The sequence below is a fragment of the Falco naumanni genome, chromosome 1, assembly GCF_017639655.2.
Source record: "Falco naumanni isolate bFalNau1 chromosome 1, bFalNau1.pat, whole genome shotgun sequence".
NCBI classification, from domain to species: Eukaryota; Metazoa; Chordata; class Aves; order Falconiformes; family Falconidae; genus Falco; species Falco naumanni.
The window spans coordinates 108702248-108717781 of record NC_054054.1 but is presented as its reverse complement, the minus strand read 5'-3'; the positions used below and the strand labels follow the sequence as shown (position 1 = coordinate 108717781).

Genomic DNA, 15534 nt, shown 5'->3' with positions numbered 1-15534 from the left:
AATAATCTTTTTCTAAAACACTTCCAATACTGAAAAACTTAAACATTTTAATTCAGAATTTCTCCAGTAAAATCTAATCTCCTATGAAACAAAACCCTGTCATTGCATATTTCAGTGGGAAATATAAGCTATGAAAAGTAATAGTGGAAGCAAAACATTGTTACTAGCATTTGTTGGATAGCACAGCATAGTGATATTTCCAATTATTGAATCAGATTTTCAGCATTAGTTTTGGTAAATGCTTTAGGATGTCCAGCCTTTACGGGTAATGATTAGTGAAAAACACTTTTGGACAACCATTTAGACTTTTAAATTTCATTCATTGTTTTTACATATGCTGTCATCTCAACATCTGCAATTTTAACAAATTCTTGGAAAGCATTTTGTTCTTGAATAGTTGCTGGTCTTACAGAGACGCACTTGAAAATGTTCCTTTTTGCATCATAGTTTCCCATGCACCTGTGCACTCGACCTCTAATTAGTCTTGGAAGCTCCCGGTCCTTCATCAAAAGCATAACAAACAAACAAAATAATTGTAACACCTAACATAAAAGCTCTCAAAACGTCTGCTTTCTAAAGACTACATCAAATGCAGAAGGAATTTACATCAGCTTTTTTGCTGTTATCAACTACTTAGAAGCTGAACTTAAAGTCCCAACTTTTTTGCTGAAACAGAAGTCTGAGGATGCCTAAATAGTGAGGATTACTGTTCTAGACCACTTTGAGAACAACATGGTATAAGCATTCAGCTTTCCTTGCACACAGCAACTTTCTGTTTTATCAGAACAGCATATTATTAGCTTCATAAAAGAGATTCTAGTGTTAGGTACAGACATATAATACTTACAATTTCATAAAATACACAAGGCAGACTCTCCTTTCCATCTCTCAAAAGAAAATTCTTTGCCCCATACGCTCCAGGTGTGACTGCAGAATCAAGTGTGCCTATACAATTTAGCAAAAATAAATCATGATGTAAACGTCAGAGCAGTACTAAGTATGATACACAAAGATACCATAACATTTACTACACAAAAGCACTACAATATACAGCATCAGCGTCAGCTTTCTGTGAGAACTTGTGCTGACAGCACTGGAAGTTCCAATACAAATTATAGGCTTTACAGTCTTTGAACAGCACAATTATATGTGATGTCTCTCTAAACTGACTGACCAAATGCGGTTTTCATAATTGTCACTGTAATCTGGTTATTCCCCTGTTAAGCAGAGCACAACACAATTCTCTTTAGGTTTTATTGATCTTCATATGCAAATCAACTTTAAATATTTGCAACCTTGTCAAAATAATAGTTTTCTGAGATACCATCATATTGTGTATTCTTATTCACCTTGATTTAAAGTTTAGTCATTTCAGTCTTTTGTCATGTTCATTTCTCAGATGTGAATTAAAACACAAAGTGAAACACACTAAAAGTCATCTATGTTTAGAAGTACTCCAGACTTCAATTTATTCCTAGATTAATTGTATTAAAAATTACTGTAAATCTGTACCTCTCTACAGAAGGTTCCTATTAAATAGGAAAATTTATTGTAACACATTCTAAAAAGAAGGAAAGAAAAGATGATAAAAAGAGCTTAAATGTTGGAGGATGACTGTATTATTAATTTTTTACCCATTTTAGTCACCTTTGATAGCTGAATGGATCTCCCAGCAGGAAAATAAGATGCTGCTTATGCCAGTATTTTGTGGTTTTAAGTATTTCACAGCTATTGTTCCTACAGTTAATAAGATTTTCTCTTGGCTGTTGTCCTACCATTATCAGTTAGAACACAATCTACCATGCTTACCTAAAACTTCAAATAATAGTGCAGCTTTATAAGCATATTGACTCCAGTGCCTCATACTTTCAATGACTGCAGATATGATTCGCAAAGAATTATTTTTTTCTTTAATTTTTAGTTGAGATGATGAAACTTCCTTTCAGAGGAATATGAAAATGCAAGTTAGAGATAAACACACAATTTTAAAAGGCACACAGACATTTCTATATTATGTTAAATATCCAGTATTTACACTAGTGTACATTCAGACTACACAAACAACTCCCTGCCAATTTATATGATCATGCTGGGTTATTATACATATAATAACTGTAGGTTATTATAATATAAAAATCTCAATTCTAAATTTTCAGAAACTTAAGGGTTTACTAAGGCAGCTAGGAATAATGAAAGCCTCATCTTTCCTCAATTTTCTTTTTCTTTACTATTTTCTTCATTGTATCTTCCTATTAACTCTCTCCATAAGCTTACCTGGCTTTTGTCTTCTGAAACACAACCAAATTGGTTTTCATTCATCTTATTTTGCTGAATATTGCGGCTAAATTTATATCCCAGACTATGATCCTGCAGACTTCTTGAAACGATGTTAGGTTTCACTGGCCCCTGTCCTTTAGATATATATGTCTGGCTAGTTTCTGTTGGTTTAATAAGCTGGGATGAATTACGGTTATGAGGGTTTTTTTGCTGCTGGACAGTTTTCAAATTATTTGAAAGATTCTCAAACTTCTGAATAATTCCACTATCAGATCTTGAATTTGTTGTGTTATTTGGAGGAGTATATTCATTTCTGTTCCAAACTTTAGTACTGGGAGTCTTCTCTGCTGCCCTGTAGTACAATATAATAGTTCAGTATCACAATATCTAATCTGAATACTTAGATACGTAAATTATATAAAGGCAACCTATCGTTTTAGTTTTAAAAACATCTGTTAAATATTCAGACTCAAAGCACTTGAGTATATACACTTAAATTTATCCACATACAGGGCCATGATCACACCTGTGTTTAAACCTAGCTGAATTCAATAGGTCTTAAAAGCTTGCTCAAGTATTGTCCTGCCCTGTATCAGGGATCTTTCCTGACCTAAGATTCACATTTTTTCCATAACTCTAAAATTAAATAAGCAAAGTTTCTTCTGAGAATGATATTTCTAAATTCTTCTACCACCATCACTGAAAAAATCATTTTACCACAAACTTTAGTGCTGACCTTATTATTTCTAACACTTTATAAAAGGCAGCTCAGAAATGCCTTCCACCTCAGTTTCATTTTGCCCTTGAAGGCACTTGTTTGAAACCTTCACTCTTTTTGCCATTGGAAAGGAATAGGAGGAAGGGAAGAGATAAAAAAGACAATTACAACATTGCTGGAAGTGTCTCTGCCAGCTCTAGGCATCTGAATCTGGAAGCTTTTCCTTAGTTTATATAAGCACAGTGTTCACAATTATATTCAGTTTTGATTCAATGTTTTGATATAAAATTGCCCTAATGTACACTGATAGAAACTTAAATTTGAGACTATTGATAAATATGGTTTGAAAGGCGACAAAACTTCAAATAAAGGAGAATCTCAAAAAATTGCATCTAAGACAGCAAAATTGAATCAACTTTTATGGTAAGACTGAATTTTAGGCTTGATAATAAGGCTAGCTATTAGGGCTAATTAATAGGACTCATTAGGTAGACTGGAAAAGTACTTCATTTCAGTGAGTTTTGGCTCATAAGCACAATGTAATTATTTAGGACTATGGTGATGATCTGAGAATTAAAAGTTCTCTCTGAATATACAAGAATATGGAAAAATGTAAAATATACTTTCACATGAGAATAATTTTCGTTAAGGTAGGATAATAAAAATTAAAGACTCCACCAACCTAGAGGCATACAAGTTTTTTCCCAGCATTTGCTAAATTAGACTGATGCATTTGGTGGTTTCATAACAGAAGAAGCCACCTGATGTTCTGTTTGACTTTCAAAGATAAGTTTAAAGTATCAGTGATGCGGTAGCAGCTTTATTGTAAGACTGACATATGGATCATAGTTTGTGGAACAATTAGCACCCAAATAAAAATCAATAAGCAACAAATAATCTCCTTTTACATACCCATTGCTTGCTTCTTTCTGTAGTTCAACCACTTCTGGAGTCATCATTCCCCAGCCTAATTCCCAAAAGACAAAGGATTGAATATGGACACAAACTAAAAAGATTAAAAGGTAATAGGTCTACTTAGGGCTCCTACTCTTTATCTGCTTAAGATTCCACAATGTCTCACACAGGAAGGAGGAGGAAGGGAGAAGGAGAAAAAAAAAAAAAAAAAAGGGAATGATGTGATCCTTTGATATCCGTAACTTCTAACAAGTAAGTTGCTTCTCTAGACCATGGTTAAGTTAGACCGATTAGCACAGAGACTTCTACTTTATTATAATTAAAACATAATGAAAGTACTAAGGGCAGAGAATTCTGCATCACTCTTTCCAAGCACAATTTGTAGAACAGCAGTTTTCTTCTGAATTACAAGAAAGATATCTCATAAATGTTTCTTCTTGTAACACAGGACTTGAATGTTGATTGAAATCAACTGAAAACAAAAGGTCAGAATTCAAGAGACTCTATTTAAATGCCAGTGCTACTTCATTCTCTAACATACAAAGAGTCAAACTCCCTCTAGACACAAAGTATAAAAAGCTCAATTGTATAGAAGAGAAAGAAATTTCCCGGAGGACATTTTTTACATAATGAACTTTTCAGAAACAAACATAAAGGATGCATATTGTTCTTGATAAAGACAATGTCTAATTTAATTAAATACAATCATACAGTTAAGGTTTACTTGGATTTAGATCTGATAAAAAAATAAAATATATCTTATTTACCAAAGGATGTGGGGGAAAAGTCATAAGTACGAGTCCCAGAACTGGTACCAAACTCATTTTTAAGTGGACTTGAAGTGAGGGGCTGTCTATTTCTTTTTTTTTGATTGAACAGAGGTACAGGCAGACAACCTAAAATTAAGATTAAAATAATACTACTATACCAATAACAAAAGGATACACAATCTACACTTAAGTAAGATTACTTAACCATTATTTTGTGTCACCCATAGGAATTGCATTTCATAAACACATAACACATCAGCCATTGCCTCACAGAATTTATATTCTTCCCAGCCCTCCGTCCTGCACAAAATCCTGTGAATTAAACATTTCCCTTAGTGACCAGACCCCTGACTCCATTCAAAAATCTTGCCCTGTGCTGCAATAAAACTGAAACCCATGCAAGACCACTCAGGAAATGGGGATCTAGGACTGAATACTGTATATCCTGTACGAATACTGCATGCGTCTGTGAGCACGAGTATATATATATATATATCTATGTATATATCTCTATGTATATATATCTATGTGTATATATATATATATATATTTAAATATATAAGCATAATGCAGTATGAATGGTAACACACAAAAGAATGGATGGTACCTGCTGTGCTGCGACCTGAAGTGTCAGCTAGACTCCTTTTCATTCTCTTGCGGTATCTTAATAGGCAACAATGTATTGATTACTCCAAATTCGCTGTATGGAAGTTAGATAAACAAACTAAGTAAATTGATTCATGTTGCAAACGCATCCAAATTTTATGTGATTTTATGGCAGTTTCTCTTAACTCTCTGTGTACTCAGTGATATGCATTACTTCAGACACAAGCTTGAAAGATGCAAGCACTTGTACTGAATTTAGAAGTTTCACAGGTATGCAAGTGACAAGAAATTGCTCTTTGCAGATTAAGGGCCCAAATGATTGTATTTCTGAAGCAAAAGTTGTATTCTCTACTTTTTTTGAATGCTGTAAAAATACTGAATTCAATTCCAAATTTAAAAGTATATACATTCAAATACAAGGAATATTCTTTAATTCCTGAAAACAGAATACTAATAGAAAATGTATCCTTATACATTGCTGCAAAGTGTGATGGCAAGGTACATGGCTCTGAGTAAAAAACTGGTTTGTGAAAAATAGTGTCACACTTCAAAACCCAAAATTCTGTACTTTATGATGCAGACCTAAAACTTTTAGCCGATTTCCTCATATATAAAATATTTCACAAGTAAAAAGAAAACATTATCAGCTAAATAGTGTGAACAGAAAAAATACATTTTACCATATTAGGTACAGGTCACACACCATATCTGTTTTCTGATTTATCTGCTCCTATAGTAAATGCCTATGTATTACTGCACACATTGAGAATACTAGACTGTTGTGTAGCATTAGTTGCTATTCTAACAAAGTTAGTTACTGGTGCATATTGCCTTTAGTGGCATATGAATAACACTGCATATTTGTGTGTATAAATAATATAAGACAGTAAACTCTACATTTATTTTGATCTGGCAGTTAACTATACACAGCTATTAAAGATATTGATAAGAATGAAGCACAAGGATCTACCGCAGCTAGACTAATAGATCAATTTATTTCTGTGAGATACGTCAATTACATGTGTGACAGCATTAGAGCAGCTTCTAGTTCATTGCTGTTGCACAATTTAAACTGTATTGCTAGCACTATGAAGCCCAATGGCCACCAGCAAGCAACATACTTGTAAAACAAAACCCCATAAACTTGATGTGGCAGTTTATGAAGCCAGCTTTGATGTTACATAGGTTCTTAGACTGTATTGTTTTGCTTTCTGTCCTCCCTTGAAGATAAACAACCAAACCCCTAAGCTAAAGCTATAGAGAAAAAGTAAGCTAAGGATGGAGAACAGGAGATACCAAGGTAAGCCTCGGCGGCACTTCACGCAGCAGCAGTACCAGTCACCGCCTGAAGGCGCCTGAAACCCTTGCCGGTGCCTGAATGACGGGCTGAGGTGAAGCCCGCCAAAAATAACGGCCTGAAGCACCACGTTCGCGCGCCAAGTCAGTCAGAAAAAGGCGGGAAGCGGCTACGGCCTCATTCCCCTCCCCGTCCCCTGGGCAGCACTGAGGGGAGCCGGGCGCGGTGGGCCCGGACGCGACCCCAGGCAGTGAGGAGGGTGGCTCGGAGGGTGGCTGGCAGGAGCAATTACACCTGTGCACTGTAGGATTTAATTCTTTATCTCCCTCCCTACCCGTGGAACTGGTGCACGTGGTGGCACTTAAGAGAACCCGGGGAAGGAGCTGAATATCCACAAATGTGTGAACACAAACACGGATATAAGTAAAACTGTCAGCATTTGTCACGTTTTTTCTTTCCCGCCACTGTTCTGGGTTTTTACACGTGGCTGTTTTCAACCATCTAACTTCTTGCTGGTTCCTGTGTAAAATCCTAGAGCTCAGCAGGACTGGAGCCTGTCATTTTTTTGTAACCCTTCTTCTTCAGCCCTGGAAGGCTTTGGCGAGCCATGTTACACTTTTTATATCTACCTTTGCAACGTTGATACCTAGACTTCATTCCCTTCACGTTTTATTATTGCATGTTTTTCAGTCAGCAGCACCCATTCTAAGCTTTCAGGTGCAATACCAGGTACCTGCATGTAGTATATAAACAACTTGAATTCTTAATAAACTACATAATTTTTCAAAGTGTAAGTATTGGCAAAGCACAGGAGTAATGGATTGGTCCTGGTGTTTAATTCAGAAGAGTGAGAACTTTTGAAGCATCTGCATTTATGCCACAAATTCCTGTAATGTCCTGGGAGACCAGGAGTTAAAAGCTGTTTGGAAGTTAAAGTGCTCTAAGGGTATAAAAGAAGCCTCCATGGCTTTAGTTCCTAAAGTCATGTTTGGAAATGCACTGTATCTGTCCTAAGAAAGCTCTTAGGAGACAAACCTCTTGCATGTTAAATGAGGTAAGTGCACAGACAATTCTGCATTCCGTTCAGCGTTTTGCAAGGAATTATAACCATTACAGTACCACCAGCAATAAAATATAAACTATATGTACTAGCACTGCATGTTTGCATTTTGCTGTTTACTCTTCAAACCACTATGGTGTTTAAATTCAGCAAACCAAGACTTGAGAGTGTGAGTCATTTTTTTCAGGCAGTGTCTAAATAGCCGTTTTGGCACCACAGCTAAAGAGACTGGGGTCAAAGGACAGTACAGACTGTCCACTGCTGTAAAATACAACTTTACTGCTTTGTTTAATAAATTACTTACTATGATTAAACATCTGAGAGCTTGTAAGTACAGAAGGAATACAGTTCAGCATTCAAGTAAACAGTCTCTCTGTATTAACTTGCTCTAAGGTTCAGCAAATCTGTATGCATAAACTGAAACATAGAGAGCAACTTTTGTAGGAAATATATTCCTGGCAGAACTTGTCTAGTTAAGTCCTGTGTTTAGCTTTCTTTTCGTAGACTTACGGTCTATCAGCCTGGGTTATAAAGCCTCTCCCACAGGCACTAGCCAAAGCCAAATACTTTCTCAGTCACTGGAGTATAATCTTAATAAAAAGAAATTGTTCAATAAACATTCTTTATTCCCTTGCAATGTAACATTTTTTATATTAATTTTGTGTGTTGGATACTAATGCTTCTGTCATTTACAGCAGAAAAACTTATTTTCTGTTATTAAGACCTTTTCTGAATGTTTTGATCCTCATGGTGGAAGTCACGGCTGCTCTTTGGGTTAAGTTTCAGAAGCCTATCTGAATGTAATGGAAATGGAAGAAGTCAAGTTGTGGACCAAGAGGTTTTTTTGGGAGAACACAACTATTGTCCCCTTGTGCTCTACATCTGTTCCCTTTTTAATAAGAGATTGCAGAAGTTAGAAGGGTCGGCACTGGCAAAGTTGTTTCAATGTGTTAGAGATCTGTGTTAGCAGATCCCCAGACAGAGCAAGGAGTGCTAGATAAGTCAGTTGTGGATGAATTGCACTTTAATTTCAGCTAGTGTTCCTTCTAATCACTGTTATTCAGATACTAGAAACAAAAAACGTCATACAAGCAAAAACATGCTTTGAGGAACTCAGCTGTTGTTTTTTTAGAGGAAAATACTTGATGTTTCAGCATTATGTGTTGATCTAGAGCCAAGATATGACTCTTATTTTACTGGTTTTGTTCACTTTAAATCTTTCTGCCCTTGTATACTGTAATGTTTATGTAACTTCAAACATATACGAGTATACTTGTTACACCTAGTTTGCAGTGCAAAGATCTCAGAGATATTTAAGTACAGTATTAAAGTTTACAATAAAAAAGTATATTCATGCTGTCATTAGTACAAGATTTACCTATGTATTGTATATTAATAGAGATTGCTTGTAGAAGTTAACTTTTGAACTGTGTAACAGTACTTGGAGATGTTACTAAATATGGTAAATGAAGGGGAGGGCTCCTCGAGAGGGAGGAGTGCCAGGTTAGCAACTCCCCGCCTCACAACAGGAGTGGAAAACTGTTAGAGAAATGTTAATTCACTTTCATTCACATCTGACCTAAACAGGCATCAAGAATTTCCTATTAAAAAGAAACTTTTTTTTCAGGACAAAAGTTTTACTTTAGAATTATTTTCTGTTTTGCTTTCAGCAATTCTTAGAGCTGCTGAAAAGCATGACTTCCTCTTCTGTTGTTGATACACCTCCGGTAAGACGGGTTGCTATCTTCGGGGGAACTCATGGCAATGAGTTATCAGGGGTATTTTTGGTCAAGCACTGGCAAGAGAACGGAGCTGAGATTCAAAGAACAGGAATGGAAGTGAAACCATTTCTTACCAACCCAAGAGCTGTGAAGAAGTGTACTAGATACATTGACTGTGATCTGAACCGTGTTTTTGACCCTGATAATCTGGGGTAAGAATAGCTGTGCTTTCTGTTGTTTTACTTCTCTGTTTTCTTTAAATTGTAAGGAGCTTCCTTTCCAGATTAAAACGTTAACACAAGTTCCACTACTGTTTTAACTGTGTAGTCACATAACTGAAATTACTGACCTTTAACCCAAAAAGAAAAAATCGCATGAGTGTTAACAGATTCATTTTAGAACTACTGCTACTCGAATGAGTCTCAAACCAACAGATAATCTTAAACACAACTTTTTGAATTAGTATTAGATTAGCTGTATTTGTGTAAACTAAAGTATTTCTGTTTTGACTTGCAAAGTCATTATTTCTCACGTGCCTTCTTGTGCAATTCGGCTTTGGAGCTCTTCTGAATACAATTATACTTGCAGGAAGATAGCAGATAAAACCAATTTAAAGGTAGACATCTGATTATCCAAAAGAATGGTATACAAATCAGGGAAGTGTATGTAATTTCAGTTATATATAGTAAAAGATGAAAAGGTGAAATTAGCGCAGTTGGAAACAATGTATTCTATAGCAAAATTATAGCCAGAGAGACTCAGTAATGTAACTAATTCATTATTTTAGAAGAAATACAATCTCTAATTACTGTAAAATAGTAACTGATTTTACATTTTTAATGGGATTTTATGTTTCTCTGCTTTTGAGCCATTTATTCCAGAGGTGTACTTTGCTATATAACCATTCTTACACTTGGTATAGTTGTATGCTAAAAAGGTAATTGTTTCAGAAAGGTCTTAATGGTAAAGGTGAATATTACTGAAAGAAATATGTACCGTGTATTTTGTAAGTGTGGTTATTCTTACCCTGCATGTCTTTTCATCTTAGAATTTTGTTGTTATTATATATGATTAGCAGACTTCTTAATACGTAAGTCTTGAGGCCATTCTTTTAATTGCCTACTTAGGACAAATGGGGGGGGCAGGGGGGGAAGTGGTCCTGTTTGTTTTCAGCTGCTTTGTATATAGAACACTTGAAAAAATAGCAGATTAAGACACCTGCAGGTTGTCTTCATTTTTAAACTAATATGGCTCAGTGAATCCTATTAATTTGCCCAGTTCTATTACAACACTACTGGCTGGTTGGAATACCTTCACCTGGTCCCTTTAAGTACAGGCCCTTCAAGATCACAAATTGTTTTACAAAATAACAAAACGGAGTGAAATCCTGATACTCCTGAAAGTCATGATGGAAGTCTCATTGGCTCTGATAGGAAGTATTAAACAGTCTTATGTGGAAAAAAACCTTGCATTTCAAAGACAGAATACATGGGTAGATTATGCGATATACAGAATCATAAAAATAGAAAAAGGAGCTTGGGGGCCTCACATATAAATTCTAATCCACCTCATGATCCACTAGTAGATCAACTGCATGTAAACACTCCTAACAGATCATATCTTGCCATTTCTAATACTCCAGCAGTGTTGATCCCATAATTTTCCTCAGCAACCTTTTCCGATGCATAAATATCCATGCAGTTAGTAAGGTGTTTTGTTAGCATTTAACAAAACTTTCTTCATGCAACTTAATACCAGTGTTTCTTACAAAATTAAAATATTACAAAGCTTGAGCTGTATCGAGAAAGAAAACTTAATTTGGCCCAAAAGATATTTGGCATGTCTGTATTGTACTTGGGTAGTATCCCAAGCCTATCATCAAAACCAGATTTGCTGTCTGCGCAGAAATGTCCGAGCCTAGAGCAGCTTTGTTCACTGTTAATATGTAAGATGGATGTCCTTGTGTCATACATCAGTTTCCTACAGAGCCCTTATATAGACAGGAAACCTATCTCAGACCTTTCCTTAGGCGAAGACCAATTTTTTGAAGTGTAGTACAGACATAGTCACCTGAGATTACAAGTAGTAAAACTTTGGAGGAATAGATTTGAGATAACAAAATCTTCTATGAGCTTTGAGTGTCAGGAGGTCTCAAAACAACAGTCTGTAAAAGTCTGATCAGAATATGAGAAGACAGGACACAGAGGAAGTTACAAAGGACCTTGTGAGTGATGTCCAAGGTAAATGGGCATGGACCAATATCCAAATTCTGTTGTCAGGAGGAGGTGGGTCCAATCTTGGAAGTGGTTTAAGTTGTTAGATTTTGAGTTAGTTTTATGTATAGGGGGGAAAATTTTAGGATGTAAATAAATAGAAGTAGCCTCCAGCTAAAATCAGATCAAAACATGCTTGCTACCCTTTGGCTCAAGACACGTAATAGTAAGACTTGTTTAACAATCATACTTGTTTTTTCAAGCACAAATTCATCAAGTTTTAATAGTTTGGTAATTAAATAGGTGATTTCAACTTTAGTCAATTATGGAATTAAAGAAAAAAGAAAAAAGAAAAGGGTATACGTATTTTGTTGACTGTAAAGCCATGGAATGAGCTTACTAATTTCTTTGTACTGATATTAACAGCAGGACAGTGATGGAAGATATTCCATATGAAGTGAGAAGGGCTCAGGAAATCAATCATATATTTGGTCCAAAAGGTAGTGATGATGCGTATGACCTTATTTTTGACCTTCACAACACCACTTCTAACATGGGTGGTACCCTTATTCTTGAAAACTCCAGGGATGACTTTACAATTCAAATGTTTCATTATATCAAGGTAAAACTAATTTAAATGAACTATTAAAATAGATTATTAGTTGTAATGTTTTATTACTATATATAGTTTTGTAGTTTCTTTAAATATACTATTTTTTATTCTGCAAAACTGTTTAAAATATTTAATCACTCATAGGATGTTTTTTTTAATCAGAGATAATTAATAATTTCATTATAATATCCGGTAACTCAGATTTGAACTCATAATCTTCATGTATTAAAATGAGCGTTAGTAAGACTGATGGGCAAAGAGGAATGCTTAGAATAACATCTATGAAAATTAATGTCATTTAATCTGCTTTCATAGTGAGCTGTCAGGAGTTTGTATAAATTTGGGTCACACATGCTAAATAGTGAAACATTAATTATATGAAATAAAGACAAGTAAAAAATAATGGAGCTAGGTAATCACAAACGTTTCCTTCATCACTATTTATAGGAACAATGATAGATCTTTAGAAGCTGTGTGATTCTGCTTTTCCTGAACCTGCTAAGTATTGGTAGAAAGGTTGGCAAAAGTGCTGGCTTAAGCATAATCGGTTGAAGTATTTGTGACCTAGACAATGACTGATGAAATTAAGCTTAAGCCAATGGTGTGAAATTTAAAATTTTTTTCCCCTTAGAAACAAGGTTTATTTTAACATTTCATTTTTCTTATTACATGTATCCTATTTCAATGTTATAACATATTTGATGATATAGAAAACTTATAAATAACATATGAAGAGAAAGGGTAGGCAGTTATCAGGAAAGAGGCCTGGAAAAGGTTTCTACGTTTAAAAAAAAAAAAAAAAAAAGAAGAGTTAAAATAAGGCTTAATTCACAACCTAAATTCCTCATAAAAGAATCTAAGTCTGACATAAAAAATATTTGCAATTTGCTTTACAGTATTTTGATTCTAAGTTTTGGAACACTGATGAGTAGATTTTTCCTCCTGTTAGCAATTTAAGACTAGAACTGTGTTCAGTTATAGTAGGAAACAGCAAAGTTCAGTGAAGTATGCCTGGCATGAGTTAATGGAAAGGAGACCAACAAATACAGCTTTGTCCGTTTTCTAAAGATGTCCTACTTCTTTGAGGGCCATGAAATAAAGGCAACATATTGAAGACAATGTGTAAATCACTTCTGCATCAGTAATCTTTTGTGGCACAACATTTTAAAACATTTGCATAACAAAGAAATTTTTAAACAATCTCCACAGAACGCTTTGGCTCCAGAACACTGCCCTGTTTTGCTGATTGAACATCCTAGCTTGAAATATGCAACAACTCGATCTGTAGCAAAACATCCTGTTGGTAAATATGAAAAATAAAGACTATTTTAACCCACTGTACATTATTTTAAAATAAGCCTGTTTCCAGATCTGTTCATTTCATTGTGTTATACAGAGTGCTGTGATCACCAGTAGCTATTTGTTTGACAATGTCTTTACCGAATCAAATGTATGTGATGATGTCCTTCTGAAGAGTTCTGATTTATACTTGGCTTACAAAATACACAGAAGCCAGCTGGAAATTCTTAAACTCAGTTAACCCACTGTTTGCATAAAATATTTATAATAGATAAGGATAAGGAGGAAGTAACAGCTTCAGGAAAGAACTGCTTGCTTCCTCTAAATAAGCCTTGGCTGAAATGCTGGTAGTTAGCCAAGAAAAGGAAAAGAGATGAAGTGATAAAGGAAGGGGGAAACTATGTTCTGCATGGAAGTTGTTAACTTTTTCATTTATGGAATCAAAACCGTAACAAGAGGGGGGGAAAAAATATTAGTTTGCTTTTTATATTAAACAGAGAGTTCTTTAAAATGCAGCGTAGAAAAATAGGATGAAGAAAAGAATAAAGAGAAACTGATGTATGTAGTGTCCTTTCTCTTACCCTAGTAGCATGCTCACAAACATACCTATGGTTCTTTAAACTGATCCTGACTGGTGAGCTAAGTTTTCTGCTTGTCTTAAAAATCACATAACTCTGTACTTTACAATACCTCTTAAGCATAAACCGCAGACCCAATCAGACATCTATTTTTGCTGTGTAATCTAAGCATGTAACATATTATGGCTATATTAATAATCTCCCTCATCTGCAAACAGGTGTGGAGGTGGGTCCCCAGCCGCAAGGTGTTGTTAGAGCTGATACTTTGGACAAAATGAGGAAGATTGTCAAACACGGCCTTGATTTTGTGCAACTTTTAAATGAAGGTAGAGTAAGTAGTAAGAGAATATAGCCGCCTGTGTCATATTAGTGGACTATTTCAGGAAAATACTGTTTGAAAAAATAGATTGGGCTACAACATTCTACAGTTACACAGGTAAAAGGGGAGGAGGGAAGGATTGTTCTCTAGACCTACTTAAGTGTGGCATCAGAACGTCAGCATTCATGTATAGCTGCTTTGGGTAGCTTTAAGGATATTTCCTCTTCCTGAAGATTCAATAAGTATACCGATTCCAATCTTACAGTTGCTTTGAGAATCTGAAATACTAGCTAACAATATTTGCATAGTAGTATGTACATACCGAATACATATAAATTAATACTAAGAAGTGTTCAATTTATATGCCTTCTGTGCATTGCTATCTAAAATTAAAGTTAATAAATTTTGTAAGATTTTGTTATACCTGTGTACTATCTAAAATACCTACTGACAAAAACAGGTGTTTAAAATTCTTTTAGAGTACATTTTGTCAGTGGGTTTTTTCTGGAAGTAGAAGGAAAAGAATGTAGTTGTGCATGTGACTCTCCATTATTGTGCTAGAATTGTAAAGATTAAATACCACTGATACATTTCTGTATTGTGCAGCACTATCAAACACAGGCCTTTCATTGATTTCCTCATTTACAAAATTTGTCTTTTTAAGTATACAGTTAGAAGCCACATTTCAGGAGCTAATTGAGATCTAGGCTCCATATGCTACAAGATGTGACTGGACCATCTTTCTGTGTCTGGGCTTTGATGGGAAAAATATTTGGACCTAGACATTTTTATGATATATAAGCTAATCACTAGTGTATAAACCTTGACGAGGTACAACCTAATGATTTAAGCCATTCTAAAGAGAATAAATAATGCATTGGGTTTTTTTTAACAGGCAGTTGTTCATTTTGACATTAAATTACATTTATTCTTTCTAGGAAAGGAATTTCCACCATGTACAATTGAGGTTTTTAAAATAATGGAGAAAGTAGATTATCCCAGGAATAAAAATGATGAAGTTATTGCCATTATTCACCCTAAGCTGCAGGTAAATTGTAAAGTAGTTTTAATTTGTGACATTTTATAAGTATTCCTGTGTCAATTCTGCTATATTGTAGTATATTTTAATAGTAAATATTTAAAATTAG

At 34.9% G+C, this 15534-nt stretch overlaps 2 protein-coding genes across 4 annotated transcripts in view; one reads left to right on the top strand and one right to left on the bottom strand.

Moving 5' to 3' along the window:
* The window catches only part of ASPA (aspartoacylase), a 56783-nt gene that overhangs the window by 39163 nt on the left and 2086 nt on the right, over nucleotides 1-15534 (top strand). The window contains exons 2-6 of one of the 3 annotated variants that reach the window (XM_040617599.1): nucleotides 9314-9576; nucleotides 12004-12199; nucleotides 13400-13493; nucleotides 14286-14393; nucleotides 15325-15434. In XM_040617599.1, the coding sequence (XP_040473533.1) occupies nucleotides 9338-9576; nucleotides 12004-12199; nucleotides 13400-13493; nucleotides 14286-14393; nucleotides 15325-15434 (747 nt within the window). In that variant the 5' untranslated portion in view covers nucleotides 9314-9337. Of the gene's footprint in view, nucleotides 1-9157; nucleotides 9577-12003; nucleotides 12200-13399; nucleotides 13494-14285; nucleotides 14394-15324; nucleotides 15435-15534 lie in introns of those variants that run through there. The other 2 variants (XM_040617609.1, XM_040617592.1) reach the window with 2 other exon arrangements.
* SPATA22 (spermatogenesis associated 22) lies at nucleotides 309-5330 on the bottom strand. The gene is given in 9 exon segments (XM_040617624.1): nucleotides 309-500; nucleotides 848-945; nucleotides 1810-1939; nucleotides 2275-2616; nucleotides 3690-3720; nucleotides 3722-3772; nucleotides 3908-3962; nucleotides 4678-4806; nucleotides 5288-5330. Coding segments are annotated over 9 exon segments (1071 nt in total).